This window comes from Pararge aegeria, chromosome 7 (genome assembly GCF_905163445.1).
Source record: "Pararge aegeria chromosome 7, ilParAegt1.1, whole genome shotgun sequence".
NCBI lineage: Eukaryota > Metazoa > Arthropoda > Insecta > Lepidoptera > Nymphalidae > Pararge > Pararge aegeria.
In genome coordinates, this window is record NC_053186.1 from 15,350,052 (window position 1) to 15,375,543 (window position 25,492).

The 25,492-nt window shown below is 37.2% G+C and overlaps 1 protein-coding gene across 2 annotated transcripts; it reads right to left on the minus strand.

The window, feature by feature from the left end:
* Positions 1-1,149: 1,149 nt before the first annotated feature.
* Positions 1,150-25,072, minus strand: LOC120625201 (REPTOR-binding partner-like). Of its 2 annotated transcripts, none has more exons than XM_039892185.1 (4): positions 24,914-25,072; positions 3,219-3,357; positions 2,142-2,263; positions 1,150-1,400 (listed from the first exon to the last, which is right to left on the minus strand). In XM_039892185.1, the coding sequence occupies exons 1-4, from the start codon at positions 24,962-24,964 to the stop codon at positions 1,296-1,298; spliced, it is 417 nt and encodes a 138-aa protein (XP_039748119.1). In that variant the 5' UTR covers positions 24,965-25,072; the 3' UTR covers positions 1,150-1,295. The 2 variants fall into 2 exon arrangements, with proteins under 2 accessions (XP_039748119.1, XP_039748121.1); XM_039892187.1 differs by lacking the exon at positions 24,914-25,072 and adding an exon at positions 7,631-7,792.
* Positions 25,073-25,492: the final 420 nt, after the last annotated feature.

Genomic DNA, 25,492 nt, shown 5'->3' on the forward strand with positions numbered 1-25,492 from the left:
AAAATTTTTGAATTTGAATTCCATTGAAGCGGTTGTCTTGGACTAAAATTGCTTCGCTGACGGGTACAGGGGCAAAGAAAAGGAATGCCACGTTACATCCAAAAATAAATGAGAACTGGAATTTAGATATTCGTATATAGTTGTTGTTTCATACAATTTAAACATCCACAAATTCAAAGCCTTCAAAATGCAATGGAGAGATATGTTGGAAGTCTCTCTTCGGGACGAGAATTGCAAAAAATAAATCCGTAGGAGAACCAAAGTCACCGACATAGCTCAAAGGGCTCAAAAGTGGAAGTGGGTGTTGGGGCCAACACGTTTTAGAGTGGTAACCGCAAATCGGTAAACGCAGTGTGAAATGACCTTCAGCCTTCTGGACAGATGATATCAGAAAGGTGTCAAGGTGTAAAAAGCATTGGTGGCACACTCTTGCTAAGACCCAATTCCAGCAGTGGACACTTGTAAGGTTTGATTTCGTTTCAGTGGCATTCCATCTTTGCCCCTGTACAGTTTCATTTTATTTTATTTCATCTTCCTATTCCTATTATTTATATTTTTTACCAGTATCAAATCAAATTTAATTTCGTAAATTCAAATAACAGTGAGGTTAAATTCACTGTACACAAACCCTAAATTAAACTGACAGGTTAAGATGTAATATCCTTTGCTCAGATGAAAATGCGTATGAGGGAGGACACAAATATACGTATCTCTCTCTGTCACACGCAAGTAAAGTCAAACTTTATTTATTATAATTATCTCTTTTAGTTTATCTTTGTTAAGAATACTTTCGAATTCGTGTACAGCAATTTTACCACCAGTATCTCTAATGTATTTTACCTGCATAGTGTCCTTTACAATTTTGAACTCGAACTTAACCTTAATTTTCTTAGCCATAAATAAGTGAACTTATCAGATTTTGAAATTATCAGAACAATATTTTAAAAAATATCTCAATTGTTATTGAACGCCTAGTTTTTTCCAAATATATGTGAAAGAAATATTTTATAATTTAATTGACAGATGTATTTGAGCATAAATTTGTTTGTATAGACAATTACGAAAATACATTTTCGAGTAAGCATAATTTGGCAACGAGTAAAGTCGGATTTCTGTTATTGTCACATTCTAACCTTGAATAGTATAAAAAGGTGTGTGGCTGAACAAGACTGACTTATATTTTCAAAAAAATCTGGACACTATGCAGGTAATAAATATAAAATTTTTGGTTTAAATAAAACATATTACCCGGATAAGTGGAACTTAAATTGTAAGTTACCTTCAAAATTATATCTTCAGAAAGGCTGGGGCTCCTCCTGCTTCACTCCCATCTCTCGAAGCAGGTCTTCGATTCCTTCTGGAATCCGTCCCTGGTCGAGCTCTTTGTTCCATTGATAGTACTGAAAAAAGAAAATAAGAATAACGTGGATTCTTTGGATTCTGTGGGTCGGGTCTACTTAAAAATCATAGTCATCATATAATTCCATTATCGGCCCACTAAAGGGCACGGTTCTCCTCCCATAATGAGAAGGGGTTAAGGCCGTAGTTCACCAAGCTGGCCCAGTGCGGATTGGTGGACTCCTCACAGCATTATGGAGAGCTCTAAGGATACAGGTCACCTCGCGATGTTTTCCTTCACCGTTGAAGCATGTGATATTTTGATAACTTAAAACGCACATAAATTAGAACAGTTAGAGGTGCGTGCTGGGATTCGAACTCGGCCCCCCGTAATTGAAGTACCAAAAGCCGATCTCCGCTTACCTCGTATAACTTTTTCTTTTTTTTTCAACTACAGGTTAGCCTTTGAGTGCAATCTCACAGGTGGTAAGTGACGATGCAGTCTAAGATGGTAGCGGGCTACCTGTTAGGGAGCAAGGGAGCATGGTAGTCATACCTAATCGGTTTCTACACGACATCGTGCCGGAACACTAAATCGCTTTGCGGTACGTCTTTGTCGGTAACTAGCCAGACCAGACCAGAGAAAATTCAAAAATAAAAAAAAAGCCTAAATTGCCCCTGCCGGCAATCGAACCAGGGTCCTCCGTACTTAAATTCACGGCACTCACCGTTGCGCCAGGGAGGTCGTCACCCGTCAAGGTTGTTAATGAAATGTAAGTGTTTGCAAATAAAGTTAAACTTACTTTCTCGAGTTCTTTTCTCAGTGATAGAACGGAGCGTTCGCGGTCTGCCACGAGTTCCTCTAGATATTGGTAGCGCAACTTCTTCCGAGCACGGCATTCGCGAGCCGACTGTCTGCTTCTTTCTGAAATGATCACGAATTGTTTTTATAGATGAACTTCTTTTGAATCATTGTCGTTTGAAACTCGATGAACGAGAACGATGAAGTAATAAACACATAAATGCAGACATGGGTGAACACTCCCACATGATACCGTTTAGTCCACCACGCTGGCCCAGTGCGGATTGGTGGACTCCACACGCCTTTTGAGACCATTATGGAGAACTCTCGGACATGCAGGTTCCTCACGACGTTTTCCTTCGACGTTGAAGCAAGTGATATTTTATTGCTTAAAGCACATACAAGTTAGAAAAGTTAAGAAGTGCGTGCTGGGATGCGAAGTCGGCATCTCGAAAGTATTTAAAGCCTAAGTCCTAACCACTGGGCTATAACCGCCCTTTTTCCAACATTACAGTTTAATACAAAACATAGATTAGGGTAGGGCTTCCCAATCTTGGCGCCGTAGAAAGTACAGAGGTGCACCGCGAAGCGCTCCTTCTGTCCTTCAAAGAAATCGAGAAAATTATTTTTTGTCACGGCAATTTATTACTTACTAGCTGACCCGTGCAACGTCGTCTGCACCAAATCGGTTATTACCGGTAAACACGAAGAAAATGACAATTTCTAAAAATGAATCCTAGCTAGATCGATTTATCGCCCCCGAAACCCCCTGTATACTAAATTTAATGAAAATCGTTGGAGCCGATTCCGAGATTCCAATTATATATATACAAGAATTGCTCGTTTAAAGATATAAGATTGTAGTTTCAATCGTTTCATATTGATGACGTTTTATTTTTTTGAGCCTCTCTACCTAACTAACAAGTAACTATCTATTTTAACTAGATAGATTAGGGCGCAGGCGCCGTGACGAATTGGTCTTGTAAATGCGCCGATGGCTTTATAAAGTTGGGAACCCTAATCGAGGGTATTAAAACGTTTAGAGCACAGCTGACAAAAATTGTATGAAGGTACTAACCCAGTTTTGCTTTCATATCTTGCTTTTCCAATAATGCTTTCCGGCCAGGTCTGCGGCCACGCTTGCCCCCTTCACGTCTCTCGGCTCCCTGGTCTTGAACTGACGTGCCTGAAGACCCGAACGCCCCGCCCAGGGACTCCTGTAAACAATACAATTACAACCATAAAGGAATGTTCCTTTTTAGATAGATAGATAGATAAAGTCTTTATTGCGCAAATTAAAAGCGAAAACAAGAAATAACAAAACAATAATAATATATATATAAGATGCGCAAAGGCGGTCTTATCGCTTTAAGCGATCTCCTCCAGACAACCCTTTTTATTTAAAACTATCGACCGATTTCGCACGTTTGCAATCTACTCGTATGTAAGGATGTGTGTACATGTACCTATGTAATTTGAATTTGTTTTTCGGGAGTTTGAATGTCTGGCCTGCTACCCGATTTTTTTGCACTTTGAACAGGTTTAATTCTATTGTTGACGACCTTTGTAGCGCATTGATTGGCACTGCGGTATTTAAGTGGAAAGTCCCGGGTTCGATCCCAAGCGGAGCAGTATTTTTTTGATTTCTAAATATTCTATGGTCTGGTGGGAGGGCTTGGGCCGTGGCTAGTTACTCATGGGCTAACTTGTAGTGGAACAAAAAATATATTTATCGTCATCAAAATAAGTTTCGAGACGAACAGCGAAGCTTATTAAAAATAGTATGTACGTAAAACTAGCACGGTCACTTGCATTAGCATTGTAACTCGCACTAGCACTATAACACGAACTAGCACAGTCATTCACACTAGCACTGGCACTGGCATTAGCACTGTCACCCACACTAGTATTTTAACTCGCACTAGAAAAATCACACGAACCAGCACTTGTACTCTAACTAGCACTGTCACTCGCACGAGCACTGTCATACGCACTAGCACTGGCTCTAGCATTAACATTGTCACCCACACTAATATTTCAAATCGCACAAGAAAAATGACACGAACTAGCACTATGACATTAACTAGCACTGTCACTCTCAGTAGCACTGTCACTGTCACTACCACGGTCACATGCACTAGCACTGTCACTCGCACTAGCACTGTCACTCGCACTAGTACTGTCACTCACACTAGCACTGTCACTCGAACTAGCACTGTCACTCTCACTAGCACTGTCACTCGCACTAGTACTGTCACTCACACTAGCACTGTCACTCGAACTAGCACTGTCACTCTCACTAGCACTGTCACTCGCACTAGCACTATTCTTTTCGTCTTAAAAATATTATGATTCAAAGTTCAAAAATGATCTGTAACTTTACATAAATAACTACTTTAGAAGCTTCTTCATCCGAGGCTGTAACATTTTCAGGTTCCCTTCAGGATACCAAGTGTTAGTTTCATTAGGTATCTAGTGACAATACTACCAGTATTTTTTTACAAAACACATATAAAACTTAGTTAACTTTGTCCCGATCGAATATGTAAACGTTGGTAGAAAATTTAACACTTGGCACTTCGGTCATAAACATATATAAACAGAATAATAAATACGATTGCTGCACAGCACACACATTTAAACGTGACATAGAGTTTACAAAGTATTCGCAATCGTTAAAAACACAGGTGATTCTACTCGGTGAAAATTATCATCGCTCAAATTTTTATATACTGTGCAGAAAAGAACTCGCAAAATGCTCTCTCAATGCGCGTTTCGCTACGAATTAGCACCGTTGCATCTCTCGAACATAGAATTAAGAACATCCAGAGCCATCATTCAGTCATTATTGTAGGCAGTGCAATGTGTCCAAAAATAGTGAAAACGTCCCGCGCTCGTAACACATTACACCCGCGTAATATTGCTAGTTGACAAACAATATAATATTATTTTATGGTAAGCGCTTAGAACATTAAAGGTAAAATAATTACTGTCAACTGCTGAACCGCCTGTGTGCCACTTTAAGTGACCAACCACCTGTTCGAGAAACACTACTAAAGTTGAGTGGTTTTTGATGCTTCAATATTAGTCGTGTACACGGTTTTTTTATGTCTGTTCTTAATTCTGTGCTCGCGAAGATGTTTACTTGACAATAAACAAATGCCGATTTGACTGGTTTTCGCGCATATTAAGCTTAAGATTCATTTTAAATAGAAAAACATAAATACCTGAAAGCCTATCATCAAAGGTATCTATGAAGCGTTCGTACATTTATTCACCATCATGTTAATATATCTATATTCGTTACCTTAAAATTTATATAAGATACATTAAAAGCTAGGGTAAATTAGTTACAGGTGTACATGTCGAAGTCTCACTAAGACCTTTACACGTCGCGTACAATCCGCGATATCGTTTCGATATTGTAGATAGAACGCATGCGATCTGGCATTTGCGTGGGAACAAGGTGAGATATTGATCGGTCGACCAGCGTGGGAGGTGGCAGAGGTAGCGCGGAGGAAGAGGTTGCGCATGTCAGGTATATGCAAGACATAATGACAACACAAAATAAAGACAACATGACGGTTGATCAAAATGGCGGTTGTTTCAAAATGGCGGATAAAACAAGATGGCGGAAGCGGTATATTTATATCTTAGGTTGCTCAGTCGCCTTAGGAGAGAAGTCATTGTTTCACAATGTTACAATGTAAAACGTATCTGAAATATGACGATCGATTCAAGGAAAGATGAATTATGTCAAAAAATAAAGAGATTGATGCGACTAGTGCACCTTTGTAAGATCCGGAAAACTTGACGCTTTAAAAACGCAGCGCACTACATATTTTGGGACAATAAAATCAAAATCGCTCACAGTAGGCAAACCAGGCCCTATATCCTGAAATATTAACGCTCCTATTGTGTGAGGATAACATGTTGCCATCGGTTAACAACTATCAGAAAGTTAAAACATATAGGTGGGTATAAGGTGCATACTGTATGTGGCACGGCATCATACGGTATGCACCTTATTGTATATAAGGCAGTAATTCAAAATGGTGGATTATTTAATTTGGCTGAAGCATCTATCGATTGACTTATCTGGAAGAGTAGAACGACGGGGGAGTTTGCGCAGTGCACTAATATGGGTACGTTTCGATATCGTTTCGATATTGTAGGTAGTTCGCATACGATCTGGAATTTGCGTCGGAACAAAGTCAGGTATTGATTGGCCGTCGACATGGCGGGGCTTGAAGAGGTAGTGCGGAGGGGGAGGTTGCGCATGTCAAGTAGGACATCGTATCAAATACGGCAAGTGGGCAAAATGGCGGCTGGTCTAAAATGGCAGATAAAACAAGATGGCGGAAGCGCGTCACACACAATTCAACAATATAACACTTTTCTGAAATATTATGATAAATTTTATTTAGTTTGCATAGATTGTAAATTGTAATGAATAAAAACCTGGAATCTGATTGCAGCAACACAATTTTGAATCTCGAATATTTCAACTCCTATTGTGCGGAGATAACATGTTGCCATCGGAAAAGTTAAGGAATGCTAAGACGGGAAGGTGGCAGAGGAAGTTCAAGAGAGAATTTTGCCATACTTACTATAAGCCATGCCATATAAGCCATATAAGCCATGTCAGGTTACAGTATGTGGCAGTAATTCTAAATGGTAGATGCTCTAAAACGGTGAAATATTCAAAATGGCGGAAGCATCTATCCATCGACTTATCTGGAAGGTGGAAAAGGTAGTTCGACGGGGGAGTTTGCGCAATGCACTATGGGCCACGTCACCTAAAATGGCGGACGAAACAAAATGGCGGAAGCATCATAAAGCCAGATTGGTCAAGGATCAAGATGGCGGATGCAACGAGAGATCATGCGCCCTAAAATAACAAACGAAACAAGATGGCGGAGGCATCAGAATAGTGCATGGGTCAGGAATCAAAATGGCGGATGAAACTAAGGAGCATGCGCTTTTAAATATTCGATGAAACAAAATGGCCAGAGTTTAAAAATGGTGAATGAATCAATAATCAAAATACAACAAGGGAGCATGCGCTCTAAGATGAAACAAAATGGCGGAAGCATCAAAATGGCGGCCGGTTGGTTCAAAGATCAAGATGGCGGATGCAATAAATGGACATGCGCAGTAAAATACTGAAACTAAAAAAATCGCGGAAGCATCAAGATGGCGGATGGGTCCAAAAATCAATAAAAGGGATGAAACCTAGTAATTTCTGACCGCCTAAAAATCATCAAATAGTTAATTTGCAGAATAATTCACATCACTTAAACGATAAATGTCAAAAACCCTGAACAATTCGAATCGCACATATAAAACTTCACGAGCAATTATCCCCGTTATTTAACCAAAATCAGAATTAATAAGAAACAAGTAAGAATCACTTTAACGCACGACACAAAAAAAAAACCAATAAAGAACAAAGAACATCCTAGGTCGCAGAAAAAAAAACCAACTCACCCTTTTGCGCAGCTTCCAAACCGGTGGCATCTTCTTCAAAAACTGCAGTTATAGGAACTAACCATCAAACGCAACAAAAACACTAATCTGAGAATCAAATCCAACAAAGGAACTGTTGCATAATAATAATTTAATCAGCTAACAAGCGCAACGAAAACGGGTTAACTCTAGGACCGACAGAGGAAGTATGAGCATAAATCACATCAGGTATGCTAGTATTGATTTGTGGGGGGATGTGGGAGGCGCGGATGTTCCAGAAAGTGCAGATGCAAGCCCTAGGCAGGCACTAATTACTAGGTAAAAGCTTTGCGCGCGCACCCACCCCTGCACCTACGCAAACCCGGGCAAAGCTCGAGGCAAATCTATAAAATGCGTCCTTGCGCTCTGGATGACCTTTGTATGCCTTTCACTGTACGTCTATAAACTTAATATCTGTAACAAAGGAAAATTTTATTCCTTTGTTATAGATATTTTTCAGTTTAACCTATACAAACCATTACTGCACCAGTAATGATTGAATGAATATACTTTTATTGCACACCACAAAAAGTGCTTTAAAAAAGAAAAGTATAACAAAACAACATATACAATTTGGCTGCCTTATCGCTTAATGGCTGGTTGGACTTTCTTTTGAAGTCCAGGTTTCTGACGGGTCCGCAACATGGTAAACAGAGATCGTGTCTCTAGGTTCGATTTCCGGTTCGGGCCGAAAATCAACAGACAATGGTGTTTCTGTCAAGAAATTCCTATTACCGCCACGGAGTAAGAATATTGCAACGTCAATCACCGTGCTTCGAAAAGCACGTTTAGCTATCGATCGTAGTCATCTTCTATACAAATCAATAGAATGACAAAAAGATAGAATCCTTACTAATATTATAAATGCGAAAGTGTGAGTGGTTGTTTGTTTGTCCTTCACAGCCTAACTTAGCAACCGATCAGTGGCGTGCATAGAGGGTATGCAGATGATACAAAATGAAGAAATCTACAAGCCAGGTTATAAATACTTAAGGGCAGGCTTTTGTAACTCTTACAATGCCCATCCTTAAGTTTTTTATAACTCGTACTAGAGATTTTCTTCATTTTATATCATTTGCATACCTGTGCAAACCCTACATGCACGCCACTGCAACCAATCAACTTGATTTTTGAAATAGAGTAATTTGAAAGGTGGAAGAGTTTAGGCTACCTTTATTCCAGGCAAACAGTACGGGAGCTATGGTGATACGCTCGACCGTAACAATAGGAAGATCTTCCTCCGAGCGGGTGATCGTGCTCGGGGACCGAGGTCCAAACATTCATTTTTGGAAGTTGTATATATAGGCATTCTTCGTGAACACTTCGCTAGCGCGATGCAGGATTTTGTGGCGCGATCTAGTTCTGTAATGTGGAGACCGCTACTCAAACAAACCGTACCCACGGGATTAATGTAAAAAATTGCAGGTTTCCACACGATGTTTTCCATGACATTCCGAATTTCATCCAAATCCGTTCAGCCGTTATTGCGTGATTGCGTAACAAATATCCACACTTTCACATTTATAATATTAGTAGAATAGTAGGATAGACGAAATCTTTCACTAGGTAGATAAACTTAAACAATTCTGTATCACATATAGTTTTTAGAAATATGCAGCTTAAGGCCCGGTACATATTATAACAAGAATTTACCTGTCAGTAAAGGACAAATATCAAAAAGATTCTTATAATCCCAATCCCTATCCCTACTTCCCTATCCCTATCCCTAATAATATTTTAAATGTCAATGTAAGTTTGTTTGTTACGCTTTCACGCGAAAACTACCAAACCGATCCTCATGAAACTTTGTACACATATTCTTGGAAGTGTTAGAATTAATATAGGATACTTGTTATCCCAACATTAAGCTCGGTTTCTTTGGGAGAGGGGATGAACCTGTTTGACGATTTTACACCATAACTCCGACAAATTATAACCCATTTAAATAATAATTTTTGTACTATAGAGGTTGTAATATGTGTTTAATTTTGCCCAAACTTTGTGTAGATCTGATGAATGTGGTTGGAGATAGAGGACAGAACTCCTCAGCGGACAGCAGCAAACCCCTCATTTAAGGCTTAGCGATACTGAATACTTCATTTTTTTTTTTAAACTACGGCTAAATTGAATGCCACATCAAAAAACAAAATCAAACGCAGACGAAGACGCGGGCAACAGCTAGTGATAGCATAAAAGAAATACGTTACTTAGATGTAAGTACTCAAAAATGTGCTTTAAAAAACCAAAATAAACGCGGACGAAGTCGCGGGCAACAGCTATTTATATGAAATCGTAACAATAAGCTTGGGGCTTAGGGTACAAAATAAGCACATCAACCGACGAAATCAGTAAGCGATTATCATAACAAAGAGAGAAGAATACCGATGTACCTAGCTTGTATAAGGTTAACCTCCGGTATGAGGTATTGTCTGGTGGGAAGCTTCTTTCGTGGCTAGTTACCAGCAACGACGTGTGACGGATTCTCCTGCTGTTCGCGGAGTATAGCAAATTAAGCTTAATTTTCACAAAATATTGTTTGTTGCATTGGTAGGGCCAAAATTACCTCATGATTAATGTAACAGACAAATTACTTTATTTTAAATGCAAAAGTATGTTTATAAACAGGTTAGCCTGCTACCTTCTTAGATTGAGCTTCAGTGAGATTGCATTCAAGGGCTAACTAGTAAAGTGGAAAACAAAAAAGTATATATATTCATATGCTGATTTGAATGAGGCCTTCTTTATTCAAAGGAAGGTTTAGTTCATATGGTTCTTAGCTATTCAGTAACTATTCTTACAAGTTTCCAACCGGTCGGTCGCCATTAAACGCATAATTTGACAGCGACAGTTCGTAATTGTTTTATATAGTGTAGTAGTAGTGACGTAGTAGTACCGGGGAAGTACCACTATGCTTTTTCTGCCGCTAAGCAGCTTTCTTGTAATGTAATAACAGACAGGTTACAGTGTAATAACAGACACATGAGGCTTAACATCAACACCTTAGGTTGATGGACCCAGGGCAACACTTTGCATACATATATATAAATAAATAATAAAAAAAATCTATCTATATATACAAAAGAGAAAGTGTCTGGGTATGTTCCGTATAGGCTCCGAAACGGCTGGACCGATTTCAATGAAACTTTCAGGGAATCTCCGGATTGACTTGGCCAGTAATCCTGTAAAGTTTGGTGACTATCGGAGCACTCCTATTTTTGAACTGTCAAATACAGCTTTTATTTACTATGATGATATTCTATTGTTGGGTGTACATGGGTGTAGATAATGATCTTGACCCGCTCGGGAAGAGAATAGAAGAGAAATAAATGATTTAATATATTATGAGACTTAAATTAAAAATTTAATGATGTAAGTTTATCGTTTAAATAAAATGAAGCAAAATCTAGCCCGGCTCAGCGGGCTGGGTACGCTAGTTAACTATATAAAAAAAAAAAAAGTGTTTGTGTTTATAATTATTCAGTTCCTAATTTTTCTGATAGAATTCTGGTATAGAACAATTAAGATACCAAAGGGTATGCAGAAATGCAAAGTCTAACGGATCATCTGGGTGTCCCACAAGACTCAATTTTGGGTCCCTTTCTATTTTTGGTGTTTTTTTTATATGTCACACCATTTCAAAGGCACTTGATACATTGTACATTGCCATCCGCAAAGAACTTATGCTTTCGCAGATGATATGCATATCATCTGCGAAAGCATAAGTTCTTTGCGGTGCTGAATAAAAGCTTTTATACCATGTCTAGCTGTTGCCGCGTCCGTGTTAATTACGGTTTTTTACATATACCGGGGGAATATCTATATGACTCTCCGTCCTTCTTACTAACTCTATATGCCAAAATCAGGCACAGGCACTTATAAAGCGCTCATACAGATGATTCAGCACCGCAAAGAACTTATGCTTTCGCAGATGATATGCATATCACCGTAATTAACACGCTCATAACTTACCGATGATATCATCGGTAAGTTATGAGCGTGTTAATTACGGTTTTTTACATATACCGGGGGAATATCTATATGACTCTCCGTCCTTCTTACTAACTCTATATGCCAAAATCAGGCACAGGCACTTATAAAGCGCTCATACAGATGATATGCATATCATGATATGCATATCATCTGCGAAAGCATAAGTTCTTTGCGGTGCTGAATAAAAGCTTTTATACCATGTCTAGCTGTTGCCGCGTCCGTGTTAATTACGGTTTTTTACATATACCGGGGGAATATCTATATGACTCTCCGTCCTTCTTACTAACTCTATATGCCAAAATCAAGTAGATTTCTTAGTTAGGGCGTGAAAAAAGGCACAACAAACAAACAAATTCAAATTCAAACATGTTTTATTAATGTAGACCTTATCACAGGCACATATGAAGCTTTCATATATGTATGAGCGCTTTATAAGTGCCTGTGATAAGGTGGGATGAATATAACATATTTGAATTTGAATTTGAATTTGTTTGTTTACCAAACATTAGTAGTAACATGTTATGTAAAACATGTTACCACTAATATTAGGTATTGGAGATAACTACATTCGTTAACTAAAAACTGAAGCTAGGAGGGTTCCAAACGCGCCCTGCTCTAAGAAGAGCCCACAATAAACAAATAAACAAACATACTTTTGCATTTAAAATAAAGTAATTTGTCTGTTACATTAATCATGAGGTAATTTTGGCCCTACCAATGCAACAAACAATATTTTGTGAAAATTAAGCTTAATTTGCTATACTCCGCGAACAGCAGGAGAATCCGTCACACGTCGTTGCTGGTAACTAGCCACGAAAGAAGCTTCCCACCAAGTAATTAACACGGACGCGGCAACAGCTAGACATGGTATAAAAGCTTTTATTCAGCACCGCAAAGAACTTATGCTTTCGCAGATGATATGCATATCATGATATGCATATCATCTGTATGAGCGCTTTATAAGTGCCTGTGCCTGATTTTGGCATATAGAGTTAGTAAGAAGGACGGAGAGTCATATAGATATTCCCCCGGTATATGTAAAAAACCGTAATTAACACGGACGCGGCAACAGCTAGACATGGTATAAAAGCTTTTATTCAGCACCGCAAAGAACTTATGCTTTCGCAGATGATATGCATATCATCTGCGAAAGCATAAGTTCTTTGCGGATGGCAATGTACAATGTATCAAGTGCCTTTGAAATGGTGTGACATATAAAAAAAACACCAAAAATAGAAAGGGACCCAAAATTGAGTCTTGTGGGACACCCAGATGATCCGTTAGACTTTGCATTTCTGCATACCCTTTGGTATCTTAATTGTTCTATACCAGAATTCTATCAGAAAAATTAGGAACTGAATAATTATAAACACAAACACTTTTTTTTTTTTTTATATAGTTAACTAGCGTACCCAGCCCGCTGAGCCGGGCTAGATTTTGCTTCATTTTATTTAAACGATAAACTTACATCATTAAATTTTTAATTTAAGTCTCATAATATATTAAATCATTTATTTCTCTTCTATTCTCTTCCCGAGCGGGTCAAGATCATTATCTACACCCATGTACACCCAACAATAGAATATCATCATAGTAAATAAAAGCTGTATTTGACAGTTCAAAAATAGGAGTGCTCCGATAGTCACCAAACTTTACAGGATTACTGGCCAAGTCAATCCGGAGATTCCCTGAAAGTTTCATTGAAATCGGTCCAGCCGTTTCGGAGCCTATACGGAACATACCCAGACACTTTCTCTTTTGTATATATAGATAGATTTTTTTTATTATTTATTTATATATATGTATGCAAAGTGTTGCCCTGGGTCCATCAACCTAAGGTGTTGATGTTAAGCCTCATGTGTCTGTTATTACACTGTAACCTGTCTGTTATTACATTACAAGAAAGCTGCTTAGCGGCAGAAAAAGCATAGTGGTACTTCCCCGGTACTACTACGTCACTACTACTACACTATATAAAACAATTACGAACTGTCGCTGTCAAATTATGCGTTTAATGGCGACCGACCGGTTGGAAACTTGTAAGAATAGTTACTGAATAGCTAAGAACCATATGAACTAAACCTTCCTTTGAATAAAGAAGGCCTCATTCTAATCAGCATATGAATATATATACTTTTTTGTTTTCCACTTTACTAGTTAGCCCTTGAATGCAATCTCACTGAAGCTCAATCTAAGAAGGTAGCAGGCTAACCTGTTTACAGTTATACATCGTACCGGAACGTTAAATCACTTGGTAGCACTTATTATGAAAATTACAATGAATGAATTGTTGTTAGTACTTAACAATTATTCATTGTAAAGTCAACATCTCCTGAGGATGCTCCGGTTTCGGAGCGAAACGTGCGTGGAGGGTTCATTGCCGAGGATCTTTTTGGTGTTTGGTGTCGAGTATACGGATTGAAGTAATTATAAATAACACGTACAGATTCTGCTGCTGTTCGCGGTGTATAGCAAATTAAGCTTAATTTTCATAATATATTATGGATTTTCGCAAAGTAACGCCTGCTTCTATCCAATACTTGTTAGCACGTCATTGTCGGCGGGGTAGGAACTAGCCACGACCGAAGCCTCCCATCAGACGAATTCGTTCGTGCGTTACGATGACACAGACAAAAACCAAAAGCTAACAAATTATTATTTACGTCGGTTAAAAGAGGTGGTGGTAAAGTAGGTAGAGTTTTAATAGGCACGTAATAATGCGAAAGTACAGGGTCATTTGTGGGACTGAGTATACGCTTTTATAATATGATTCCTAAGGTAATTTTAAGGACCTACCAATGCATAAATTTAAGGAATATGTTAAAACACATTTATTACAGCGAGGCTACTATACAATTGATGAATTTTTTAATGACAAGGTTGCTTGGAAGCATCCGGCTCCGCTTTCATCTCTCACAAGGTAGAAAAATGAATGTTAAAATGTAACATCTAAATCGTTTATTTTGGAAAAGAGCAACTGCTGAGTTTCTTGCCGGCTTCTTCTCGGTAGAATCTGCCTTTCGAACCGGTGGTAGAGTCACTACCAACAGATAGACTTGACGTTTCAAAAGTGCTTATATTAGGCCTACTTGTAGGTACTAAATTAATTTTAAATTTTGAATTTTGACGACCTTTCAGGTGAAATGTCATCTTACGTGCCTATTAAAACTGTGTTGCTATGGGGGAATAGGGTGGAATGGTCCTTACATAGGACAGATCTCCCGTCTGGCAATAGCAGGCATCCCCTCATTAAATATACTACATATACATATATACCTAAATATGTATTGCTGAAATCAATTAAATTTAACGAGTAACATAACCTCCTAACTTTTGCGCATATTCCCATTATTCAGTTACAGAAATAAACTTCCTATTGTGTAGCAGAAGAGACCTATCAACCAAGGCGATCAATAACCGATCTCCATAACAAAGAAAAGGAAAACGAAAAAAAAAAAAAAATGTCCTTTAGAATATACATTATAAATAAACCCAAGATAACCGCGGCGTTTAAAATAATGTTTATTATGTTTAAGTATTATCTCGACAACATTATTAAAACGTATTGCAACATTGTACATAGTAAACAATTTCAAACAAAATACGCAGTACGCTGTATCCCAGTTAGCAACAAAAGACCGGCGATATAAGCTTAACGTACTGCGTCGTTGGTTCAATACGGACCAATTTCCTACGGCGTAGTCGCTAGCCAGTCCTTAACATCTACTCGCATCTACACACTATTCAGTATACACACAACTTTCTAATACCGGCGCGAATAAAACACTGTTTCGGACATGTTCTGTTATCGGATTCTTTTATGATAACAATAATCTACTCACGGTTTTGATGAGACGGCACCCGGCGCTGTGTCCTACTCCGAGGCTGCCTAAACACACACTGAGGTGCGGTGCGCAGAGCAAAGCGGCTGCAAGCGCGCGCAGATATAAAACGTACTCTTTTTTTTTTTTAGAAAATCCAAAACTTTTGAGCGATGGCGCAGCTAAATCGCACTTGTATTACATACGACATGAGCTAAAGGGTATAAAGGCGTGAACGCACTGTGCTGTGATGTCGCAACTAACGTGGCCACTCCTCCCCACCTTGAGTTAAAGTGACCTTATCGTTTGGCTGCACATGGTAACTGCGAGTGCAATATTAAACTGCGTTTATACGCGTTACTTGGAGATTTTCGTCATATTGATAAATGTCCGTGATATAAGGGTATAATTATGCGCTAACACTCATTAGAGTTTGTTATATTGTTTGTTTATGAACAAGATTCTGAGCTCTTAAAGCTTGCTATTCTGTGAGAGACCTGGCTCCATCAGTGAGACATCAAAGGGACATCAATAGGCTTGAGAATGATAATGATGATACAGTCAGCTTTTTATTTATCATTAGTATCTCTAAGCTCCTGTTTTGAAACTGCTGACCGATTAATTACCTATGCAGTGAATGACCGCAACTGTGATAAATACCGCCGCCGCACCGCGTTGCTCGCAATCGTTACAGGGTGTTTATTTTGCAACGAATTTATATGTTATCTTTATTTTTGAATCTATACTGAAATTTACTATTTGTGATATGTTGAATCACTTTGTTTCGTCTGCATACCGATTTGAACGCGGTTTTTTTTTGCGTTTAGTAAAGTGTTAAAAACACAGCAATCGCCTCGGTTCTTTGTCTTTTTTAAGGTTATACTAACCATAGAAAGTATTTCAGTACTTATTTGTTGTGAAACTCCGCGCACCGCCCTCAGATGTTTTCGTAGATAGTAAGTTATGATTAACCGTCACGCTGAGGTGAAAGGCTCGATCGGGTGAATTTGAGACCGCCGAGTGTACCCCAGCGAGAACTATACAGCTGCTCTTCGCTTTCGTATCGCTTTGTAAGTATATTCAATTCATACCTAATAGTTGTCTTTGTTAACTTAATAGTTGTTATTGGAACGTGATCATTATTTTAACAATTATTTGGTTTTAAACTAAGATTTTCGTGGTCAATCAACATTTTTAAATATAGTTCAACGGGTACATAACACGATAATATTTTGGATTTGTCGATATTTCGACCCAGTTGCATGGATCGTGGTCCCGTCGTGACCACGTCGAAATATCGACAAATCCGAAATATTATCGTGGTACGAGTATGTACCCGTTGAACTATATTTAAGAAATTATTTGGTTATCATTGTGAGATTAGTGTGAGTAAGTAGCGGTTTATCGTGACAACATTATACATTGAAATAACATTATAAACGTTAAAGATTATAAAAAACAAAGTTCTTGTTTCTACTTGCAGTCTTAAGCACACAGAGCCCAAAATTATAATTCGCGAATCCAGTAACATTTGCAATATGTTAATAGAACACACTAAAACATCAGGTTTAGCAAGAAACACTCGCAGGACTTACGCGAGTACACTTGCAAGTGCAAACGCGCCTTATTCAATGCGATATCAAAGATCTGATGCGATGTAGATATTAAGATATACAAGTGCATTCGCTTGCGACAGAGCTTACGACGAATTGCCAAGCGACGGGTTGCCCCGTGTATGGAACCCTTATATGCTTAACAATGAAAATCATCTAAAGGACGAGTCAACATCACAACCTCTTAAGTTAGATCGCGAGTTGTTGGAGTCATTTTTTTACCATAACATCAACAGTCTGTAACAGTCGACTGCTGCACTAAAAGCCTCTCCGAACGTGAGGGTTTGCCCAGAATCAATACGATGTACAGACGTAGTAGTAGCAGAGGTTGCAGCTACTACTACCGCTGCGTAGCCGCCCGTTCTTTGTTAAGATATTTCAGTTAGTCAGGTGAAAATATAGAAAATTTTTAAATATACAAAATAATTTGGGACAAAGATTATTTGTAAAGACATTATAGATTATACCTACGTACATAATCTCTTAAGTTACATGGGCTTGGTGTTCGAACAGTGGAACTTTTCTGATATACATTGTGCGTAGTAAGAAACACATGTAAAGATTATACCGCACTAAACATTGGCCATGAGGGTGTTAGGAAATAGGGAATTACAGCACTTTATCTATGATAAACCCGATGATTATATTAAATATATCAACAAATCATAGTTTGTATACTCATTGATAATGTATTGAAAATAGAATAATGGACTTTATTAGACTGTCAAATAAAAGTATAGGATCTATGGCGGGGGACGCGAGTTTGACAAGTGAGATTGGCGGCAAAGAAAAGTGAGGACGGATTTAAATTAATGAATGGAGAATAGAAGATTAAGTAAAGTATTGTGGATAGAACGTTACAAATTGGGAATAGATGATTTATAATGGAAACGACATACTTAACGAAATATTGTTGTGGCAAAACAAGAGTCGTATATACTGGTGATGGAGTTGAGATAAGTTGTTAAAAGTTGTTGGTACTATGGTTGTACCTGATGTAGCATCAGATAAGTATATCTCATCCTTTGGTTTATTTAGGTATCATATATGGAGCCCTAGCATAACTTTATACCGACAGTTTATGTAGCAGAGGTTGCTCTATACAAACAACTTGTTCCAAAAGTCCTGATGTTATAAGTGATAATAGTAGTTATGTTCGACCTGTCTTATATGTCTTGTATCAAAGGGCCTAGCGTTATTACATATGACAATGTTGTAATTGTGTTTATAAGTTGTTTTAATTGATTGAATAAAAGAGCAACGGTAGAGTTTCTTGCCAGTGGTCTTCTCTGCCGAAGACAGCATTCCGAACTGGTAGTAGAGTCATTTGAAGGTAACAAGTAATATGAATTATAGAGAAGCCTAATATACAGTATTAGAGTCAGTCTAGTTGTTTTATTTCACTCCGTGGGAAGTCAGGTTTATAGAGGAGAGACCCACAACACTGCTCTAAAGCTGGTTGGTGGGCTTTAATGATGTCTTTTATAAAATGAATACTTTAATATGAGAAACTAGGTATTTAGCTTCAATAATACTGTTAATTAATGAAAGATCTAAGTGCCATCCTGAACATTGTGGGTATTGCAGTGAATATCTGAATACCTGGGCCTTCCATTTTCTATATTTTTTTAGCAAGGGCGTGGGCAATATCTAGAGAATGCTTGGTAAAAGCTGAAATTTATTGTATAGGAAATCAAGATGTCTTAGTCCATCAGTTAAAGTTTACTGTCGAATTGTTAAACAGGCCCATAGGATTTTGCGATGTAAAGTTGAAGGAAAAGTATGAAATGGTGAAAATATTTAATGACGTTCTTATCGAGCTCGTAGATAGCTTTGTTATAGATAAACCTAGAAAGTATTTTGCCGTTTCACGAATTTAAGAAACGCGAGAAAAAAGAGCGTAATATTTGTTTATGTTATAGAATATATGCAAGTTAAAAATTAACTCGCACTTTTTCAAATTCATACTGATAAATTCGAATGAAAGCAAAATTATCAAAATTTTTGCTAATCATATACACCGATAGGATTTGCAGTATATAATAAATATTAGTGAAAGACACTTACGTATCACTTAGGTTCACACTACACATATACGTGTGTAAATTGATGTCAAGTCATTCGAACTATTCAGAGTTTTTTTAAGGTTGATTTTGTATACTTTCATATAAGCAATTGAAATTTATATTTTTTCTCTTAATCGATATTTGTGGAATAATACTGTCAAATTAGGTGAACCAGTAATAAAATTAACAGTGAAGAAATTTCTAAATAAATGTAAAATTCAAAAAATTCAAAATTCATTTATTTCAAGTAGGCCCAATATAAGCACTTTTGAAACGTCAAGTCTGTCTGTGTGTAGTGACTCTACCACCGGTTTGGAAGGCAGATTCGACCGAAAAGAAGCCGGCAAGAAACTCAGTTGCTCTTTTGTAACATCAACAATTTACATTTTACATTTTAACATTCATTTTTCTATCTTGTGAGAGCTGAAAGCGGAGCCGGATGCTTCCAAGCAACCTTGTCATTAAGAAATTCATCAATTTTATAGTAACCTCGCTGTAATAAATGTGTTTTAACAGATTCCTTAAACTTATGCATTGGTAGGTGCAAAATCACCTTTCTTTTATGTGCACTACCGTAAACCGTCCTTTGCAATACCCAGGTAATGAATAGGATCCGACTTCGAATTTACAGCTTTCCAAGCACCTCATCAAATTTCCTACGACCTCTCCGAACATACTTGCACGTGCGATAGACACATGACAGCTTCGTAAGTCTAAACAGAGATGGCGCACCTTTTTACATCGTGCCAATTTTTTTTTAATACTTTTAACAAGATGTTACGTACAACTTCGTACACATTGCTTTTGTATTTTTTTATACTACCAGTATCATGTTTTTTCTCGGTCTTACAGTATCCAATGACCGTCTCCATAGAACGTAATATAATAGAATAGAGAGAACGCGAGCTGTCTCTCTGACAAACATCTTCAAGATTGGTGCAGCTATTAAAATAAACATAAGTAATAAATAAAACAGTTTATTCTATTGTCCGACCCGAGGATCGAACTCCTGACCTCGTGATATACAGTCGAACTATATTTTTGTTCACCATTAAACCAACAAGACAGTCTTAGCATATTTACAAACCAAACAGCAAATTAACCTGTTTTGGAAAACTCCTTGGAGCATTGTTGAGCGCTGTCGTCTTAATAGTTGCCGGCCCGGGTTCGATCTCCGACATGACAATTAGGAAATTAATAACTCTTAATATATCTTTGGTAAGAAAAAACCTAGGCGAGAACAAACATTCATAACAGACGAAGAAGCAGGAGACATTTATTCAAATTGTTTTATACGTAGGTACCGTCGAAAACATGACGCATTTCGTTTACGTAAAAAGGCAATGAGGCTTTCGCAAGATTGTTTTGAAATTTAATTTCATACAATAAAACAATTAGCGAGGGTTGGTAACTTTCAGGGAGGAAGCGTTACAAATAAAAGTTTCAATTAGAACGCGAAAGAAGCGTTACAAATAAACGTTTCAATTAAAACTTTAACAAATGACTCACACAAAACGGACCCTTTTTTTGTTGCTTTTTAATTTCGTAACAGTAATTGTAGGTAAATAGGTAGGTATTGCTGCAACAACTGTGTGTATAACTGATTCGTTGGTTCGTTCGGTTTTAGCATATTCGACAACCGATCCTGGATTTTTTCCCGGGTATAGCTTTTCGATCGTTTTTTTTTTAGAAATTGTTTGAAGTTAGGATATACGATTGTTTACCCACGTTTCTATATAGAGTCAGACGGTCAGACCGGTTTATTAAATCTAACTTTAGTCAGGCAGGTCATGAATAGCTCAACGAGTCGCGAAGCTAAAGTGGCATTGGGCCCGGCACATAGTTCGGAGAAAGAATGGACGTTGGGGTCCCAAGGTGCTGGAATGGCAGTCCCGCACTGGTAAGCGCAGCGTTGGTCGACCCCCAACGAGGTGGACAGACGGCATTAAGCGCGTCGCAGGTAGCCGCTGGATCCAAGCGGCACAGAACCGTGGAATTTGGAACTCCCTACAAAAGACCTATATCCAGCATTGGACGTCTATCGGTTGATATGATGATGATGTTGATAGTAAGGCTGCTGGTTCCGGTTGTTTTATCTAACTAAATAGTCAAGCCATCGGTCTCGGTTATTATATGTAAGTATGGAGTCAGGCAGTCGGTCCCAGGATAATTCATCTAACTATAGAGTCAGGCCGTCGGTCCCGGTTATTATATCTGACTATAGAATTAGGCCGTCAGTCCTGGTATTATATCTAACTATAGAGTCAGGCATTTGTTCTTGGTAATAAAAACTTAGTATAGAGCCAGGTCTCGGTTATTATATCGAAATACAGAATCAGGCAGTCAGTCCTAGTAGTCATAACTAACTATAGAGGCAGGCCATCGGTAATGATTAAATGATTATGAGTCTAAATAACAATAATTTGTATATATTTTCGATTCCGTTTTCTATCAGATGGCCCACCCGATACACACCATCGCATGTAAACATAGCAGTGCTGGGCAGGTGTTAAGCCACATTTGCCTGTAAAAACACCGGCAACCAAGCCGTTCAAACCGAAAAAATTAGCTTGGCGGCAGAAATATGCCGCTTGTACTTCCCCGGCAAGCTCCATCACAAGAAGCCCTAGATACTATAGCTATTACTATTCTTACAACTAAAACTAATAAAACGGGTATTTCATAAAATGTGGAGTTCTGTACATGGTGTAGAACTGCGACCATCCGTTTTATGTGGAGTTGTAGTGCGTAGTAAATAACCTCAAATGACATTAGGTTTGTATCTACCTACTGCGCAGATACTATGTCTAGGCCAGACCACATAATAACAGGTAATTGTACAGCTCAGAAGATAACAGCGTTAGCGAAGTTAATCTTCCGATAGCGCTGCTTAAGGACACTAGGGTTGCCAGCCTATCTTTATATTAAGAGAGAATACATTAATTGTACCGTTGCACTAGTGCTATCGACATACGAGTACTATAAGACGTGTTTATTCTGTTGCTGCTGGCATCTTTAATTTATTATGCAAACCTAAGTAATAATTATAGCAGTATCTATGCGAACTTAAACTTAACTTAAACTTTGAGATGACTTTTCACCCAAGTGGAAATTTCTAATACACTTTTTTTGTGGTTCAACACCCAAAAAGAACCAACTTTTTAAATGTAACGAATCATGGTTTAAGGGTATGTATAATAAAAAAAAATTTATAAGATCATATTAATCTGATTTTCGACATGGAGTCACTCAAGGAAAAATTCTTGGGCAATTACTCTGTGTTGCTGTATTACCAGTACTTTTATGTATAAAAAGATGGTATATAATAGGAGGATATAATAGGAGGATATAAAAAGATGATATTTCCATAATTTTGACATAAAATAATAATAATGGCATTTTACATAAATCTGACATATATAACACTCAATTTAATAAACTAGCTTGACATAAATAATCTATACTATAAGCATCGGGTCTAATTCACATTGTAAATACTTTGAAAAATTTTTTTGAAGAGCACTCTTTAATAAATACTAAAACCAAAACTGTGTTTTATTTTTCAGTTTTGTCTCTGTCTGTATTTGGAATGATCACTTAAAGTAGTAAATACTGCAAGGTTGCTTTTTATCCTGAAATTCAGCAGATTTCATCCCTTAACTCCATCAAATTTGAACCGATTTTAATTATTTTTTTATTTTGGCATTGGTAAGGTTATGTTATAATTAATCTATTTCAAACTTCAACTTTGTCAGGAACCCATCCAGTACTGGCTTGGGGCAACATTGCTTTCCCAGGCTATCAACTAATATGCAGTGTTGCTGCTAAGTTACTCATTATTTACAGTCATTCTGATAGGAAATTATAAGATAATTGTTAAACTCCCCACTCACTCAATTCGCAAATGACCATCTCACAATATTTACTTGAGTGAAGGTTTGAAATAGTGGTAAATAAATGTCCAAGAGCAAGAACAGATATATTGTTTGCCCACAGCTCAGTCAATTGTTTAAATATGTTTAAAGAAGTCGCATTACTAGTTTTATATCTGTGCTAATTATCATTTTCATATTAGGCACTACCAGTACAATTGAATATTTTTTACGTTTGATATCTGATTTATTGATGTAGGTTGTTGTAGTCTGCATACGGTAATTTAAGCATACAAAACTGCAGGGCAGAGATAGAACCTCCTAACCTTCAGTTGGCCACAATAATCTAAACATTTGTCCTACCTCTGACATAAAATTCTTGGGATTATACAGTAATTGACGGCTGACTGGCGCAGTGGGCAGCCACTCTGCTTTCTGAGTCCAAGGCTCTGGGTTAGATTCCCACAACTGGAAAATGTTTGTGAGGAACATCAATGTTTTTCAGTGTCTAGATGTTTGTATGTATATATCTATTTTATTCATAATATAAGTATTTATGTACTTCTATATAAATAAAAATTTTGTTTCTTGTTTTTGTTTTTTTTTCTCATTTCAACCATACACTCACAATGCGCCACAGAGAAGCGTGGCAGGGTGCATCTAGTTATTCATAATTCAGCTTAATACCCATAACACAAGCTATGCTTACTTTGGGGCTAGATGGAGATGAGTGTATTGTTGTAGTTTATTTATTTATTTTTATTTACTTAGGTTTAACATGAAATGCTATTTTAGCATATTGCGTTTTGGACACAATAGAGGAAAATTATCTAGATTTTGAATGTTGTAGAGTTTAAAGTTGTTTAAAGTTGGCTTGGTTGTACCATGCATATGTACCAGTGTCTGTACTTAGATATATAGAGACTTAGATATAGCTCTTTTCTTTCTTTCTTATAGATCTATGAAACTTGGTGCTCTGTGCAAAAGCACAAGGACAACCAGCCAACCCTAGATTTTATGAAATCCTAATCATTTTGTTTTAAAATGCCTTTTTAAAACTAAGTATTTTGATAAAAATTGTGTTATAATAATTTTTTAACTACACTGGTAGGAAATATCATATTTATGAATTTTTTTAAATGAATATAAAAACTTCGGAACTGACAGGATTTGAACCGACCAATCGTGGCCTGAGCACTTTACGACTAAGCTAACGCTATAGTTGACACTGTCAAAGAAAACCAGTGTGTTGCAGTAGACACAACAATAATTCTTTAGAAACATATCCATTTACACAAATGTCTGTCTGTTTCTATTATTCATTCTAAGTGAGTTGAATAATTTAACTAAATATAAATTTATTTTTAAGGTAAAGATTTTTCAATACTCCAGCCTCCACTGCATTGGACACTTGCAGTTATACAAATTCAAGTTAATTCAATTATTTAAATTATGCAGTGTACCAAATTGGTACAATGATGTTGCCAATGTTAAGTTGGATGGAGGAGAACTACTTGTTAGTTAAAAAACGTTATCTACAAATTTATCCAGTGTCTTGTAAAATAAACAATTATATTAAACTCTTTTGGCTTATAAGAATCAATAAGATTCTAATTGGAATGCAGGATGACGAAATTATTATTCTTGTTGTGCAATAGGCGCTCCTCAATGGAGCCTCGTTGAATTGTAACGCGGAAATAGAGATCGGCCATTCGAGATAACACAAAATGAATGAGGAAGCGACATATTATTATTAATCGATACCTCTTAGATTGTTATCTTGGAACTTTCTAAGAATGCGATTTTTTTATCTCATCGAATTAAAATTTAGGCCAGGAAAGTACCAAGAGTCATTAGTAAACACATTAATAGCTTAAAACAACAAAGAAAAAACGGAACTTACATTCTGCGATTCCTCCTCCAACACAGACATAGCTTCAAAATCCATATTCATACTGCACTAAAACTTTCACCGCCTATCTCAAAAACACCAATACTTTGAAATAGAAAGTAAAAACAAGGAAAACTTTAAAATGATCAAAATATTAACTTCGAGCAAGTGTATTGTTTACAAACTGGCAAGGTCATTTGACATATTTTGGTAACATACGTCACATTACGTCACTTAATTTATTGATTTTTAACAAAGTAGTCTATGTAAATTTAATAGTATTTTTCTATTTTTTCAAACAATTAAATTAAAAATAAAATTAAAATCATATGTAAATAACCAATTTGGTAAAAATTTTAAGTTTTTCTATTTGAAAAAAAAATACAGTACAGGAAATCGAACGCAGAGTTGCTGCCACTGACCAAAGAGAATATAAATGTTTTACACTTAAAAGTAATGCAAAAATAGTTTGTATAAGGCTGTTCCTTAATATTCCTTATTCTTTTTCTTTTGATTATGGAGGGTAGAGGTAAGGAGAGTCATCTTATATGGGAGAAAAGTTGAAAAAGTGTCCAGTGTATGCGCTAAATA

Excerpts from the sequence above, each read along its gene's own strand:
- LOC120625201 (XM_039892185.1), bottom strand. The coding sequence starts at position 24,964 with ATGAATATGGATTTTGAAGCTATGTCTGTGTTGGAGGAGGAATCGCAG. Across the intron at positions 3,358-24,913 it reads TGGAGGAGGAATCGCAGAAT|GAGTCCCTGGGCGGGGCGTT; the intron begins GTAAGTTCCGTT and ends TATTGTTTACAG. Across the intron at positions 2,264-3,218 it reads AGATATGAAAGCAAAACTGG|AAAGAAGCAGACAGTCGGCT; the intron begins GTTAGTACCTTC and ends TGATCATTTCAG.